The sequence below is a fragment of the Pleuronectes platessa genome, chromosome 11 (assembly GCF_947347685.1).
Source record: "Pleuronectes platessa chromosome 11, fPlePla1.1, whole genome shotgun sequence".
Taxonomy (NCBI): Eukaryota; Metazoa; Chordata; class Actinopteri; order Pleuronectiformes; family Pleuronectidae; genus Pleuronectes; species Pleuronectes platessa.
Genome location: NC_070636.1, coordinates 10,813,156 through 10,830,852, shown reverse-complemented (window position 1 = coordinate 10,830,852; position 17,697 = coordinate 10,813,156). Strand labels below are relative to the sequence as shown.

At 40.6% G+C, this 17,697-nt stretch overlaps 1 protein-coding gene across 2 annotated transcripts; it reads right to left on the bottom strand.

Moving 5' to 3' along the window:
- Positions 1 to 12,826: 12,826 nt before the first annotated feature.
- Positions 12,827 to 17,464, bottom strand: mtfr1l (mitochondrial fission regulator 1-like). 2 transcript variants are annotated; one of them, XM_053434242.1, is made up of 8 exons: positions 17,337 to 17,464; positions 15,649 to 15,773; positions 15,441 to 15,548; positions 15,241 to 15,350; positions 14,739 to 14,950; positions 13,914 to 14,286; positions 13,359 to 13,519; positions 12,827 to 13,183 (listed from the first exon to the last, which is right to left on the bottom strand). In XM_053434242.1, the coding sequence occupies exons 2-7, from the start codon at positions 15,661 to 15,663 to the stop codon at positions 13,402 to 13,404; spliced, it is 936 nt and encodes a 311-aa protein (XP_053290217.1). In that variant the 5' UTR covers positions 15,664 to 15,773; positions 17,337 to 17,464; the 3' UTR covers positions 12,827 to 13,183; positions 13,359 to 13,401. The 2 variants fall into 2 exon arrangements, with proteins under 2 accessions (XP_053290217.1, XP_053290218.1); XM_053434243.1 differs by having other exon boundaries at positions 15,649 to 15,776; positions 17,337 to 17,460.
- Positions 17,465 to 17,697: the final 233 nt, after the last annotated feature.

Here is a 17,697-nt window from a genome sequence, read left to right as displayed (position 1 = left end):
TTTTTGAGTAAATTTCATATGTCTGTCAATTTATCTGAATTGTTTGCTTGTTCTTATTTTATCTACAGTGACACTAATCAGGACTGTTTATATTTATTTATTTAATTCATTTCTTTCATTGAATCTTGAGTTTCTGTCTTCCCTATTGTACAAGCACTTTGAAACCATCTTCTGAAGAGTGCTATATAAATAAAGTTTATTATTGTTATCATAATTTGTACACAGGATTATGTACACTATCAACGCTCAGATTGATATATTTAATATAAAAAATATATTAAACAAGTTGAATTTCGGACCCGGCAGTTGTGCTTGATCAAGCTAAGGCAATCCAGCTGGCATCACTTGAATCACATCACTGGCCTGCATGACCAAAAGCTAAATAAACCCTCAAAACAGTGACGATGTTTTGCATTATTAATCAAATGTGAAATCTGTGCGAAAAAAGAAAACACAAGGCTCAATGGAACACAAGATTTGACATAATGGAACCAGTTGCAAAAAAAAACAAAACAGTTAACCTCTCAGCAACTAAATAATAGCCCCTGCTCAAAGACCAAATGGCCTAAATGAATAGAGTATATCTCTGCAACTTTGTCGTCTGTATGAATAATCCAGGTATCTGTATACAGGTAATACTTCTGAGATGTCTGTACACATACAAGCATTGGTGTAGATGTTAGTGAGTCCGATTAAATGAAAAATGGAACACAACAGAAAGAAATAAAAGAAATGACAGATTTAAAGTGAACGTAATATTACAGTTGTCGGCACAAAACCTGCAGCAATTCGTAGCATCATATCTGAACATTATCCGGGCTAAATTTCATACTAATAAAATGAAGCAGAGCAAAGAGAGAGGTTTTATTTGAGATTTGGACATGTGGAATCTCTAAATCACCAATTGGCATCTGTACAATTTGAGGTGTTTCACATCATTTCACTTCCCATCTAAATGCAACTGTGAATACTGCTCTCTGAATAGCACTCTGCGTAATGCCGTCTTTTGACATCAATAACTGTCAATCCTGGGGAAATATTTCAAGAAATTCACCAAAACTTAAAGAAAAACATAAGTCGCAAAAGAAATAGAAGTGGTTGTAAGTGATTTATTATTCATTGTTAAATCGAGATTAATTGACACATATTACATTAGTTTACATTATATTTCATTTAGTTGACGCTTTTATCCAAAGCGACTTACAACAAGTGCATTCAACCCCGAGGGTACAGACCCAGGACAACAAGAATCAAGAAAGTACAATTTCTTCAAAATAAAGCTAAACTACGAAGTGCTATAAGTAAGAGCCATTTAAGTGCTACTACATTGTTAGTTTCAACACATGAAAGTGATCAACGCTTCTATAACAACTTCTACCAAACCCCACATGGTTGAACTGTGATTTGTTCATTTTTCTCAGCTGAGTTGTCACGTCCCTCAGAGCTAACGGCTGTTTACACTGTGGGTAAGAGCAGATCGTGTTTTCTTGTAAATAGTTGAATGCGGTCGATGACGTTTCCGCTCATTGTGTCTCAAGTCCCGGGAGGTTACAAAATCCCGTCTCCAACGTTGTCACACTCTCACGTGCCAAGAAAACTCTGCATCATGCCCCTTTTCTGGAGAGTTAGCAGCTCTCGGAGAATCAACATGTCAGCCTGCTATTCTTGGGAGTGTAGTTTCCTGCTCATGCACACACGGCGCTCGCATCTGTTTCTAGTGCCGACGAGACGTGACCCGTGTTGAATGCTGTCATCGGTTTTATCGCATTCAAGGCAGGAGTGAAGGGCTGACAGAACGAACGTAGTGCAGCAGCTATAAATAATGATGTGTCTATTTTTTATTGTTATTGCTCTCCTCCAGATTGATTACACTGACTTTTTAATAGCCCCTGAGGAAAATTGATGGGAGTACGACTTTCTAGCTGCAGATGTAAGATTATTGTCATTGTTATTATCGGTGGTCCCCTTTGTGGCATGAAAACTTTTTAATTTAACACTGCAGCGGTTCTGTCATTTATATGGATCACAAGGCCTCACAAAGTATTTCTGTGGAACACAACAAATGAGACGATTTCACAGCAAACAACAAATATGTGGAGCATAACAACAGAGACTCTTTTATGATGGATATTTGCCGCAGATGAGTGGAGGGGTATAGACGATCAAATGATGTGAAATGGTTGGAATGTCCCTTTAAATACCTTTCATCTAAAAGTGTACACCATCAATTTATACTGTGTGTTCTCAGCTTAAAGTTAAACTGAAGATGTTGGCAATTACCAATGACCCGGCCTGACATTATACAATGCTCACACACACACACACACACACACACACACATTTAAAAACACACACGCTTTCCCAGCATGTGATACAGTAATTGGCAAATGGATTCCCTAAGAACCGAGGCTAATTAGCCCATATTATTTTGAGCCAACCCAGGGATAGTCTCGGAAGGGTACAGGACAAAGTAATGAGAGATGGGAGTATATAATATACGTGTGGGTGTGTGTGTGTATGTGTGTGTGTGTGTGATGAGACTTTAGAGAAATGTAATTTAGAGATGATTAAAGAATTGACATTGACGAGTATAGTTTAAAAACTAGATAATTAAATCATGGGGCGTCCTGCAGCCTTGGGGAAAGACGTAGAACACAACATGCACAGTTCAATGCCTGGAAAGAACCTCGTCCTTGTGCCGTCATCTCATCACTGAGGCGTCCAAAAAATATAAGGTTTCTGAAGACCATATACGTATGACTGAATTTCTTCTCCCAAAATGACAACATTGATTTAACCATGTTGTTACACTGATGTTACATTCATGCAAAAACCAAAAGCCATCACTTTGTTTACATTACCAGAGAGATGGTTCAGTATTTTAAGGCTTTCTTACCAAGAGTTATAGGACAATATTTTCTAATTTCTGTGTTTTTAACCCTCTGAAAACGTTACACAAGCAGTGGAAGATTGGGTTAGTTCAGTTATGTTTTGTTGCTTGCGCTGGAATACGTGTTGATAATGTGTGGTGGTACCAGAGAGAGGTGGGAGAGGAGCAGAGAAAAATGTCCATATCTTAGAAATTTTTTAATGCGCATAGTTCACTGTTAAGAAATATTTAGTTTAGATTTGGATTGGTATGTTTCAGCTGGAAAGTCACTGCCGAGAAATACTCGTACACATGAATATTCAGAAAAGCCTGAAATTGTCAATTTTACTTTAGAATTCTTGTTCAGATCAAACAACGAAAAGGAACTTTATCATCTTCAGACATAATAAGCTGTTGTGTCATCAACACAGTCATGTCTCTTTCCGCATGTCAGAAGACAGCAAAACACAGTGGAGGAGAGGAACAACGTCTAACTCTCACCAATCAATCAATTATGCCCCATCCAGTGAACCAGATGTAAGAGTCACACACTGTGGCTTCGTGGGGCCGAACGTTGGGTTGTTTCTTGGCCGAACAAGAGGAAAATAGTTCAGTCCCTCTCACAGGAGTGATATTGATCTTCTCATCTATATCTGGATTGTCGATACATTTCTAAAAATACATGTACTCCTTCAAACACGAACCAGTTGTGTGTCATAGCATGTGTGTACGTCTCTGTGAGCAGGTTGATATCAAGGTTTAGATTTTCTCCACTGAACATTTCCACCTCTCTGGATTTCACACTCTGAAGGTGTCAAACTGATTGAGATGTTGAACACTCTCAGTCTCAGAGAACGGACACCGATGATGTGACGTGTCGGAGCTGCCGTTCCGACTGGAGGATCCGTCTTTCATCACCGCGTTTGATCCAGTGACGCACGACTGACCCCCTGTGACCACGTAACTGGTCTCCAGCTGGTCGTTAGTCCTGCTCTGTGCCAATCAAAGCTAACGAGACGGCAGAGACTAAAAAAAGCACAGAACAGCAGCTGATCCTCTTCCTCAGCGAGAGCATCACATCTCACTGAGAGGGAGAGAGGAAGAGCCCCGCAGAGTGACCCACGGTTACAGGGGTTTCACTTTTAGTGGCTCTACTTTTGCACCTGGACATGATAAGATAAAATAAAACGTTATGATACACACACCCGGGAAATTCAGTCGTTACAGCAGCAGGCAAGTCGGGCTGAGGGAGACAAGAGCATAAATAATAGGCCAAATAAAGAATGCAGAATATCTACATAATATACACATTTCACTGTAGAAGTTGTTTGTATAGAAACGTTATTGAGTAAATTGCAGTGGCACAGGGTGATTGCACATAAACTGTTTGTTCATTATTTGGAGATATTGGGATAGACGTGTCCATATGTATGCAGGTTAGACCGTGTATACGTATGAAGGCAGATATGGTATACAAAAAGAACACTTGTATAGCATGCTATTAATTGGCATATATATAATAACTACTATATATATATACATTTGTACCAGAGGAAACTAATGTTCAAAATTACATTTTCCATTAGAAAAAGTCATAAGCAGAGTGACATGAGAGAAACCAGTGCTGTATTTATTTTGTTCTCATTCCGATTGGTCAATCAGGCTCTGATACACAGGCAATAGTGGTTACATCAATTCATGGTTGGTTTTGGTTATATCACTGAATTTGTTGTCGATGTCGGTCTTCACAGTCTAGGTTGTAGAACAGATCCTCTGAAGGAGACAGTTAGGGACGTCTCACAGAGAAGTGAATCTCTAAGACAACGTCAGTCCACCATTTATCAGTACTTGACAGTCTTGGATAAACATGATATAAAAATGACATTAAAAGACTAAAATGTGTGTGTCCCTCAAAGATATTTCAGCCACTGTATACGAAGAATAGAGCAAAAGTCCTTCTTATGTAGTTCTTGTGGAATTGTTTGTTTTTTTATCCACACAGTTGGTCCGAAGTGAGATGATTTATTTATGCCATGGGTTGGTTCAGCCAAGAAATCTGATTTATTAAAGATGGGCTCCAACCGTGCTGTTAATCCCCATAAGGCATTGGCTAGCTCGGCCTTATTGGTTGCCATGCCAGTTCCTGTAGTAAGAAGGGAGTTAGCTCTCAGCCCCTCTGTCTTTGATTTGTATGTATGTTTCTCCCTCGTTGTGCACTTGATGACGCTTCCTCACTGTATCTATGAACACTGCAGCTCTGCCAATCAGATGCAATTAGAATGCAATACCCACGGTCAGTCTTTAAAGCGAAACGTGCAAATGATGACGACACACTCGAAGCCGTTTCCATGGTTTTCACACATTCCTCTCTTTCATCTGTTACAATCATACTTTATTCACGAGCTGTTTCATCTCAGCTTGTAGCTGTTCGAGCACTACACTCAGATTTATCCATAACGATGTACAGTGAGGAGCTGAAGATTAATATGCAAGGTGGGAAACCACAAATTCATTCTAAAATGGCTTCACTGACTTGAGTCATTTGAGGCTGGAGCGCCAATCAGGCAGTGTTTGAATTACACAGGGGCTTTCTGGGGAGCGCCACCTTGTGACCTCGACAAAATTGGAACGTGAGACTGCAGTGGCCCTTTTGTGAAATAGCAATTGGGCCCAATAGTCCCTAAACGAATGTGGGCAGTTTTTTGGTAAACATGCGATGCTCTAGGAAAAGTGTAATCTGGATGTGAACCTGAAGTGGCCCATGTGGTAAATGGTGAGTATGGCACAAACAGCACAAAACGTATCGGAGCCACCTTTGGCACCTTTGGATGACAAGAGGTATTGCTGTGGTTTACTTGTGGCATAAATCTGGCAATGAGGAGCAGCTGCCCCAATGCCATCATTCAACGCGGTACGTGGGCCGGATGACAGTGTCTGCCAAATCTGGGCCAAAACCATTTTGCTATGTGGGTTTAATTAGATACTGAATAGGATCCCTGTCTCCTCACTTAATGATTTACCATTTAAATATCGAGGCTGCAGCAACTCAGTGAGAAGCTCAAGATGCGATGTAACGTTAAACTGTGTAGGATTTGTCGGCAGTGCCGTGACGCATGGATGACTACAGCAGGAACAGACACAGCATTGTGTCAATTAGTGGAGACATGTTTGAAAATGGTTTTTAAACGAGCAAAAAACACACACTGACATATTTTTATTGCTATTATTTATTTCAGGAACCTCATTTCAGAGAAAATCTAAGTCTGTGGCCTGTATAAATAAATAAATATTCATATATATATGTATAATGAATATCTCAAACTAGGTTATCATGGCCTTTCTTGGGCAGCCCAGTTCCCCTTAGCTCTATTGTAATTCGAACCATGAAACCAGGTAAGGCAGATATCTTCAGGGCCTTATGTGGTTTTCTCTCTAATGTTTTTTCCCAGCTGTGGTGACTTGATGTCGTTATTGTTTCATAATATAAAAAAAAATGAAATTATAAATGTGTGTTTGGGTGGGGCTTGTTTTTCTTTTTCCATTTGACAGGTTAACCAGGCCTGGGAGACATTAATAATTTCTAGTAGCTTCATAATTTATCTCACATATTTGGGTATATTGGTCCATAACTGTCTTAATAAACTTAATCAGCTAAGAAAGATCATCAACTGTAAAATCATCAGTGATATTTTCTTAACATTTGACCAGCTCTCATCTTAGATTTCCATTTGTTTTGACCAACAGTATTTTAGAAATCCACAATGTAAACTCTAAATGTATCATCGATGCATAAGTACTCGGAGCGAATACTGGTGCCTCTGTTTTTGTTTTTTCCTTCATCTACTGAATTATTTATAAGTGACTGCCACATGGGCCATAATTACAGTGGGACCATCTGGGACTCATTAACCAGCTCTTATCAATTTCTTATCAAAACGTGACGTGTGAGATCAGCGGGAAAGAGAACGAGGAGGAAAGGAAAGAAAAGGAGAATGTTCCCCACTCCACCTCCACCTGTACTGTGCATCCGTCTCCCTTTTAAACAGCCTCATACCTGGTATCTTATTTCTTTCTTTCTGTATATTTTTGAATTAACCTATAATAATTAGAGCTGATCTGTTTGATATTTTCCGTCTGAGGTAGCTGATGAATGCTGTCAGCCACGAGGAGCTGGCCTGCTAAAACAAGGTCGTGATGACGACTTGCCCCACTTAATGTTGTAAAATGATACATTTGAACACACCACAGACATCAGGGTGCTGCCCTGTCCTGATAGAGATCCCATCAGCATCGTCTGCCTCCTCATTACGCCATTCCTCTCCTCCTTTTTCCCATGTAGCACTTCTATCCTACACGCACGTTACTTTAAATACAAACTAAAAGCATTTCCCAAAATGTCCAACTATAGAATTTGTCAGCGTTAAACAAAACCGAAGAGTTTATTTGTAGCTTTTTATATCGAAAAACATTCAAACCCATCGCTGAAACAGCAGCAACAGGTTTAGCTCCTTGTTACGTTGCGACGTCACCGCACAATTTGCATCACAAAGCAAGAGGGCAAGTACGCAAACAAATTAGAGACACTCCAAAGACCCCAAAATAGAACCGGCAGAGGGACTTCAATGGCCACGCAGCCGCTCGTCAGGAACGGCTCCTGTTGTGACTCATAAGTGTTAGCTTTGTGTCTTGATGACGTGGGCGGACGCGTGGGCAACACTGGAGGGAGGGTGGGTGGATCGATGGGTGGGTGGATCGGTGGGTGGGTGTCAGGGGCAGATGCAACGCTTGTGTTCCCAAAGACCTTTGTCATCCACTCAGTCAAAGCTTGGTGCAGCTGGCCGTTGCTACGACACGACATGGGAGACGACACTCGATGTGAACACGCAGACGAAACACGCAGAAGCTGTTTCCATGTTTTACACATTCCGGGAAAAACCTTGTTTTATTTCACAACCAAGGTGAAATGTTTCGTCCTCGTCAAAGTTGGTGTGAGGTCAAACTGAGGCTTGTGAACACGTGACATATTCCTGCCACTGTTAAAGGTAAATCCCACATCAACCGTGTTGGACCCTGTTACTGGAGGAGGTTATCTGTCCAGTGAAGAGGATGATGAGAACATGAATTTGGATGAAGAGGGGAGCTCTTATTACGTTCCCACTGTCCTCTTCCTCTCATGTGAAAGTAATGAGCTGAACAATTGAATAGAACATTTTGAGCTCTATTCAGAAAAGGTGGTGTAGGGATGATTTTCCAAAAACTCCTTTGAATCAACAGAAATCACAATTGAAAGTAGAATGGATCTCAGTAGAGCACGAAGGTCTGCAGAGGCCGAACAATCCCACATATGAATGAATGTTCTTATGGTAGAAATATCGAATATAAAAGGAAATGGCCTGATCCGGTAAATTATTTATTCATCATAAAACATGGTCCTTAATCGCAGACATTAAAACCAGAGTATGTTCTGTGCATGAAGCATTAGAACGTATTCATCTCGTGTATTCAAATGTGTCTGTACCTATAAGATGTCATAGTCAAATGGATGTTGATGGGTGGGATCTCGTGAGCACGCCATGAAAGTTAGCTACTAACTTTTGTTTTGAATCAGGTGATAATTTTGAGATATGAATAATACATGAAAGCATTTCCTGTCCCTCCCAGAAGGCTGCAACTGTGCCAATAAATAAAACCTAATGTGACACGCTCTCTGTAACACCTGCTCGAGAGCGATCGACTGTCTTGCCTTGATTTTGCTTCAGCTCAGATTTACCCTCCCTGCCGCGGCACTGCTTGACACATTTGTCAGACGGATTAATCAAAACCAGAAACCCTGACAATGTTTCTGACCAGGAGTCAAACTCCATCCATCCAGATGGCCCGAGATGATTCCGGCTCCACGACAAGAAACCGAAAAGCAATTCTTTTAATCATATCTTTCAAGTAACAAACAGGCTTGAAACCTGACAGCCTCTGGTCATCATGGGAAAAACATCTGGGTCATTAGTGGGACGTTTCTGTTTCCAATGACAAGCCTCCCTATGAAGAGCTCTCAGTCACGTAAGGAGACAGTGATGAAAGGCTCTGAGGTTCAGGGAGATGGAGGAGCCTCGCCAAATGGTCAGGATGACAGATCGTCTACCTCTTGGGGCGTTTGCTGCTTCGCTGCCACTTATCACACAGAGGGAGCGTGACCGGAGTTCGGTGCCAAACGACGTAGGCTTTGCTGAAGAGACACATCCAGAAAGTCATAGTTTTGATTGAATGTTCAGTCTTAAGTGACGTCCAACATGTCCCCTGTTCATCCTAATTAAGTCCCTTCACCACACATTGTATCATTTTTTAATGTGTGATGGTGTTTGCCTAACCGGAGTACAGGAATTTAGAAATACTGCAAGCCCTTTCCAGACAAGTTAACATACTGATTAATGCTTTTTTGACCCAGGTTAATTTCTCTATATTTCTCAGATAAGTTGAGTTCTAAAACTAGTGTCTATGGCGACCTCCCCATAGCACATGTAGCAAATTAGCAAGGTTGGTGAACAAAGTGGAGCTTAACAATGGCTCCTGTCCCTCACTGGTTGGAGGTGATGAAAGTCAGGGCTACAATATAATGAAAAATCATCTGGCCAGAGACACAACAGCAATTTTTACATCAATAACTGTTGGATGTTTAAGCGAACAACTCAAGTTCGATTTAAAATGTGACTCTGAAAGTGTTGTGGCCAAAGAAATCTGTTGTTATAGGTTTCCAGTTTCTCTGACATCATCACCACATTTACAATTTTTTAATCTTTAAACACTGACTCAAGGCCAAATAACTGGAGAAAAATGGTTTACATTTTATATTTAGGCTTAATTTGAGTCATTCCCACTTAAGAAAGACTAATTTAAGCCTCAAGTAATTGAGGTTAAAGTCAAAGTCTGGTTTTAAGTTTTTTGATTCATCACATCACTCCAGTGTGAATGCATACAACCTGATTTTTTATTTCATTTTACTTTATATTTTACTTAGACACCAATTTTTATTCCACAGTCAACAGCCTGGTTCTGAGAAACCTGTTAACTGCTGCAGGGAACGTCCAGAAACTGTTGATTCAAACGTGTGTTAACCTGCTTTGAATTTTCTTTTTTTAGCCTCGTAGTAATGAAAACGTGTCAATGTCACTTTGAACTAAGTAGCAGTATTTATAGTTATAACAGAGCCTCATTTTGACACTGAGCCCTATTAATGGATCTCTCCACAGACATCTCCCTGTATCTAAAATAGGCAGGAAGTCCATCACGGGGGTGAAGAGGGACAAAGTAGGCCAAGGACTCGCACAGGAAATAGACAGTGACTCACTGAGGGGCCACGTCGTCTTGGGAAAGGAAATGACAGGGAATTAACAGTCATTTCGAGATTAGGATTGTGGTGTGACGCGATGTGAGAAGGCTGGTTATTCCAGGCACATAATGGCTGGATGGTGGATGTTGGCTGAGGTTGCAGCAGGAAGCCGAGTACTACGTTGAGGTATTTGTATTGAGGTATTTGTATTGATCTGAATGTTCTCCTTTTATGGAACTTTATTCTTAACTTAACTATGTTATTAGTAACTTTAATGATATTTCATGTAGAAAATGTGATCATTCAGTAAGGTGGTAAAGTAATAAAATTGGATCAAAGTAATTTTATCACAATATAGCATACTGTGTTATGCGTAAACACAGGATTCAAAACTGAACTACATTACAAATGATTATCAGTAACACGTCATGTACTTAAGTAAAATATTTGTATCTGAAATGCTGTGAAGCTGAAGCATTAAGTGGCATGAAACTTAAATATTATATACACACAAATCTTGAGATGACAGAACAGTTTCTTAATTTCCACAAATTCTTGTCTTCCATGTGTGGTGGATGTCGTAGTTTTGAGAGGAATAAAAGGTGCTCAGTATTTCATATGGCAAAAGTAAATAGCTTAAACCAAGTTTGTTTGCCTGCACTGCCCCACACTGGACACATGTCTTACTGCACGCTGATCTGAAAGGCAACAGTCATAGTTTCAAAACTTCAGCCCATCTTTATTTACAAGTCCATACATAATAAAAAAAACAATAACATACAGGTGGTGGGTTGAAACCTACAGAGGTACGATGGTGCCAAATGCTCAAAGTGACACAGAAACAGTCAATCCTCAATTTTCCCTTCAGTTCTTGATCTGGAACAGAGATGCAACTGGTTGCGGTTGTTGGGCAACTTCCACCATCCCAAGCACAGGATATAGGATGAACAAATTTAAACTTGAATTATCTGTTTCAGCTCATCGGTTATTAACTTTCTCCACTTTGACTGATCGGGAAATGAACTGAGGAATTATTCAGGAGAATTGTTGAAGTTAAATTCCAGCAAGACAAAACAAAATGAGAACTTCACGGAATACAATGATACACAGATGGGCACCTTCTTGCACAACACATACATAAGTAATTACTTTTCACACTGCAAAACTAAACTATACGATTCTCAGTCGTGTAGGAAAACACATGATAAATGAAACAGGAGTGACATGGGTTGAAGTAAATCGGACAAAACAGCAAGAAGGTTTTTTGTGAGTTGTAATTTTTTAACAATAAATAAACACTCGCAGCTGATTCTTAACAAAGTGGTTCATTGTTCGGAAGAAGACATGTGGAAATGGAGGGCACATTCAGGAATAAAACGAAAAAGGCTCAGGCGTTGAAGGGGGGGCTGATTAAAACAAACCCTTGGCACTTGGAGCTAATAAGGGAATAAAATGAGGCATTGAAACAGGCAATAGATCTGTGGTAAGGCGTCAACAACAACAGTCATTGTGACACACTCACACACACACACAAAACACACTGATATGAAAGCTTTGTAAAGCTGCTTTCAGACATGCACTGATATCCGGACAAGTTTTGCAAGGGGGCTGCGTGCGAGAACACACTGTCAAAGTCAGTTGTTCCGGACATTTTCTGGAACTTTCCCTACCAGCCCCCCAGTAAAATGTCTGAAAAATGTCAGAGTGAGAGTGACACACAAAAATATTTGATAATACAATTATCTTATGATGAAAATGAAGTGCCATTCAGGTAGAAGACGCCACCAAAGACAACAAGTTGGAAAGACAATGGGATTCGAGAGCATCTGACTCACACAATCTCCTCCTGCGTTCTTCATAAGAGAAAAGGCAACGTCTGAAAAAGTCCGGACACACTTTCTCCAGACATTTCACAGAGTTCATTCTGAAAACTGCTAATGGGCACTGTCACAAATGCAGAGAGAATATCATGGATCACTAAAGCTGAAGCCCACACGAAGCCACACATGTTTTATTCACCCCCTCACTCGCACAGATCTGGGCAGACTGCAAGTGAAAGGAAGGTGAAGGTTTGTCACTTCGTCACATTTGTGTACGTGTGATCGCGCCTCTACATATAGCTTAGTTATCTCTGCTCAAACTAGAAATCCCCTCTCTGATGTCACGTAAGGAACATCTTCAAAGTGGTCTCATCTACCAATTAGCATGTTTTAAACCCAAGAGAAAGTTACTATATAAAAGACCTGCAGATGCTTGTATCCATTGTTGCCTGTACTGGAAATACAAAAAAAGATGCAAACACAGGAGGGCGCACTGTTAAATCACATCCATTGATTTATACACAACAGAGTTCCCACTTCAAACTATATCATCAGTGCCCTGTAGTTTGAGTGACTGTCACTCTATTTGCTATTCACACACAAGCAGACAGGCATAAGAGGTGCAGTGGAACAAGCAACGCACACGATGCTGTGCACATTTGGAAACTCAGCAATATAATATCACTTATATTTCCTCACACACGGTCAATAAGATGCACTACATCTCTGCAAGTGCATTAGACTGGTTTCCTCTGGAGAAATAGGTTCAAGTATTTTAGAGGACTCAACTGAAAAAAAAACGATTTGCTATTTGCATCTTTCAGCGCATCCTTCAGCACCGTTTTATGACACGACACCCCATATTTGCAATGACCACGTTACTGGACAGCACTGGCACCAGTCTGTTGAGTCGTTATTGAAAATAGGTTTGAGCATAAGCCTTTTTTCCCAGGGGGAATTACAATAAATGCAGTATGTGATGCAGTGCTGAAACAGATTATTGTTATCAGGAGCGGACTGTTCCCCCTCGTACTGCACTGTGAAGTTCACATTTGGTTGTGAAAGTCTGGGACAAAGTGTTTTGTTGTCTTATCTCTGGCGGACAGCTATTGCCTTGGGTTTGAGGAGTAAGGTTGTGGATCCATGGGTACATACTCCACAGGCAAAGGCCTAAAATTAATGAGGGAGAGGGGAAACAAAGCAGAACGGCAACTAAGAAACCACAAGTGAGCTTCAACAGTTTAGCACTGAAAACAGCAACCGTCAGTTACAAATTACAAAAAAATTTATAAAAAAAAACAACTCAGAAGATAAATAAAAACTCAATTGTCCTGTCCTGACTTACATTGACAGCAGGATCGGGTGGTGATGGAAAACATGCGATCGAGCTACTTCCGATTCCCAGCAGCTGAATCTTCTTCCTTCAAGACAAACTTTTTCCTCAAAGCCTCTGAGATCAGAATTGCAGAGTCCTCCTCTCTCAGGGACGTACAGCCTCTGTTGTACCTACCATGACAAGCAGCAGAAAACACATGATGACTTTAGAACTGTTCAGCATCAACAAAATGCTCTCACGATTCTAAATAATAATCCAGTTATATGAGATTGCTAAATATTATTTTAATGACATTAAGAGCAATATGCCAATTAATTTTCTTGCAACTTTTGTATCGGCATGTTAATATGAAGCTGCAGCTAGCTGGAGGTTAGCTCCCCAAAAATAAAGCCAAATTATCATGAACGCCCCCTGGTGGCTGGATACAGCATGGGTCATAAGGCCAGCCCCCTCCAAGTTAGATGTGTTTCAAAGTGTTTTTTCAGCTAATTGTTTTATCTAATGCTATAAAAACCACTAATTAAGCCAAGGCTTTGGGGTGTTGCACTCAGTAGCAACACTTACCTGTCTTTGCTCATCTTCATGCGGTTCATGTCCTTCAGAATGTCCATCACGTCAGCAAAGCTGGTGGACTTTGACAGCGACACCGTGTCCTCTTCAGCCTCCCGGAAGTCCATGCTGGGCCTGTCCAGGTCAAAGGTGGCTGATGTCGTCATGGAAGCAGGTGGGTCAGGGACCAGCTCTGACACCACAGAGACCACATCTTTATCATCTTCCTCATCGTCCTCCTCTTCTTCCTCCTCTGTGACGTCACTGATGACAAAGGAGGCAGCAGCTGTGGCAGCCGGCGGGAAGGATGCTGTCTCAAAAGGCGCCATGGAGAAGCTCATACTCGTGTCGTCGGGGGAGAGCAGGTCAGGAGTTATGGGGTTGGAGCCTGAAATAAACCAGCAAAGCAGAGGAGGGAAATAAGTGGCTCTGTTATTAATAAATCGGGTTGGGGTGGGACAGTGTTACTGCAAACATTTTGAGTCTAAAATGGTGAAACTGTTTCTATCTATAATTTCTGTTTAGAGTACCTCTCCTCCGAGTCCAATAATATGATACCTTCTCATTGCGTTCCTGTTGAAATATTCAAGGAATAACAGCCTCCACAGAACGAGAGATTATCTTAAGTCACTGACCTACAAACTGATACCACGGCATCTTAGTACCAAAGAGCTTAAGGAGAATCAAGGCAGCTGACTTGGCCACCAAGGATCACAGCCACGAGAAGTTACTGACACACTCACCTAGCCACAGTAAAGCAATCCTAAATCTATATTACTCAAAGCAGCTTTATGAGTAAGGAGATGGTTAAGTTAGATAAGTAACCAGTCTGCCACATACCAGAATCGCTTGACACAATCTTGGCAATCTGTGATCGGAGTCTGGTGAGCTCGTCCTGCAGGGCTGTTGTTCGATTTAGCGCCGTGGCCCCGGGCTTCTTCAGTCCCTCCATTCTTTTGCCCTCACGGCGGAAGTTGGGCACAGATGAGTTCCTGTGGAGCACCAGCAGGGGCGTGGGCCGCCATTCATGCTTTAGAGGGCGTGAGTCGCTCCTGAAAACAGAAGGTTGGTGTCATTGAGCCGAATCAAAATAAATAGAACTGAGTACAGTGTATACTTTGTGCTGTATCTCCTCTGATGCTTCTTTCTTTCGGCCTGCTGCCCTGAAAAGCCCCAGCGCTTACTTGATTTGGTCAATTTGTACAGTGATGCAATCAAACACTTCTGGACTACCATAGTTCCTGAAAATACGAACCTGATAATTTGAAAAGTCTGGAATAGTGCAGGTAGGGAAAGGTGAAATGGCGCTACAACAAGGTGTAGTAATTAACTATTTACACACCGTACTCGAGCATAGGTCTCCTCTTCATCTGCAACAATCCAGGCTATATCTGCCAAGGTAGGAACCATAGGGCCAGTCATAGGCCGAAGAGAGGGTAGGCCTGGTAGTTCCTATTGCAAAAAGACACAAGTTAATGTCCACGTTAAGATGTTTATATCCGTTTATTGCTATTAAAAAGGGGTCAGATTGGATATATGTACCTGGAAACATGCTCTTTGTGGAGGTTTGAGTGGGAGAGTAGAACCTATTCTTCTGACAACACTACGGGTGGATCCATGGGGCTTATTCTGCCAGATAGGAATGACTTCCTGTGAAAGATATAACACCGTCAGTCACTACATGTGCTGTAAGAGTATAATTAATATCAATACATACTTTTTTAAGTTAAACAGTAGGAAGTAATCGTACCGTTTCTGTTTCCATGGTGATGGGGGCGGATCAGTCGGATTCGCTGGGAAGTTGCACACCAATGTTTGGTGCTAGCTGTGGCTTAAGGCGGACCAGTTCAGCAAACAGATGTCATGTCTGTCTCACTGCCAACACATGGGGTAAAAATTTGTGATTAGTTGGAGCATATGTTAAAAAAAAACAGTAGCAACAACTTAAAAACGGTTAAAGTAGTGAATCGAATGCCACAAGTAAATCAAGATTTAGAAAACTGATAAACTAGTTAAGCTAATTGCGTAATTCTTTTTCTTGACTTCCTGACTTTGACTGGTCATATCTCTGTCAATAATATAAAAGTTGAATACGTAAAATAATCATATGTATTGTTGATGTGTTGTACAAGCACAGTGAGGAGGTGTAACATTACCAAACAACCTCAGATTTGTAACATGTTGTATATTTTTCCAAGTGTTTATGATACACTGCCGATGCAGAGAAGTTTAAAACCACAACATTCAAAAATCAGTCATTACAATTAAAGGAAATAATTTAGTGACATGAATGGGGATAGCTATTGTTATTGATATGTACATTTATATCTTAATACAATTTTTGGCCATATTGTCCAGACATTTTTTCAGGTGATTAATATACGTAAAATATATAAATACTGTAAAGATTTTTGCAACATTTTTATAATCTATCAAGTGATTAAATTAACTTAATTTAATCAGGTAATCCAATATGATCAAGCTCTATATTTAGCTACAAAGACCATGCATACAAAAAGCCAGAGGTAGTATCCTACTCTACAAAGAGGAATAAAATTGAAATATTCATGTTAAGTTCAAGCACCTAACCCTTACATGCAGTTAAAGGTTTAGTGTGTAAAACTGTGTGACATCTAGCGTTGAAGTTGCATGTTGTAGCTGAATACCCCGCACCCTCCCTCCCTGTGCAAATCCGAAAGAGAACCTGTCCTGTGGTAACCTTCAGTTGTCATAAAAACTCAAAAGGTGTTTAGTTTTTCCATTCTGAGCTACTGTAAAAAAGAGAGGACCTACTCCTGATGTAAATATAAAGTATTTAAATATAAAAGGTACAATTTAGATATTACACACTGTGAAAACATCATTAGGATTATTTTATATTCCTAATATAGATCCATTTCACCTACATCCTACACACTGAACCTTAAAGTATTTAGTACTTAAGTAATTTGTACTTCCCATCACTGACAAGAATACCACGAGCAATAAAATATTATCAACGTTTTTAAATATCTTATCATAATTGTGGATAAACTGAAGTTAACAGAGTTAGTTAAACTTGACTATCAGCCTGTCATTATGAGAAGTTCAACATAAACGCGATCATCCAGGCTAACACAGCTAGCAAGCTATATTTTACATTTGAATCCCGCTAAGCTAACTTCACTGCTCCTGGCGGTTATCGTCTTTATGAGGAGATAATAGAAGCCAGGAATGAGACGGAGAAGCCTTTAGAGATGTGGTTCGTGATCATGTGTTCTCTGTCCATCTTGAGCCGGTTGCCCGGGCATCGAACACACACACACAGTCAGTTAGCTTTAGCATCAGCAGCAGACAGCGGCCCCCGGTGTGACCCTGAGCCGCAGACCGACATGTTCCTCTCGTCTTCGCTTGTAATCACGACATGCGATTTGGAAAACCCACCGAAGTGCAACTTACGGTAAATTACAGATGAACGTGAGAAAGCTGCGACGGTGAATAGTTCGTAAATCTCCGCTTCTTCTCTTCGCCTTTCAGTCTTCAGCTGTGTTTTCGTTCATCAGGCAGGAAACTATGCCTCGCTTTCCTGCGATCTGATTGGCTGGAGCCTCATGACTTCACTTTAGACCCGGGCCCTTGAGCGCCCCCCAAAGGTGGAGGTGAGCAGTTATTTATAAAGCACTTGGTCTCATAACAGAAAAAATATTTAATTTTAAAAATAATTTGATCATACTCACCACAGTTTGAGAGCCACTCCAAGAGTCGGAATATATACAAAATAATTGTCACCTTATAAAGATTCTTCGAAACTGATAAAAAA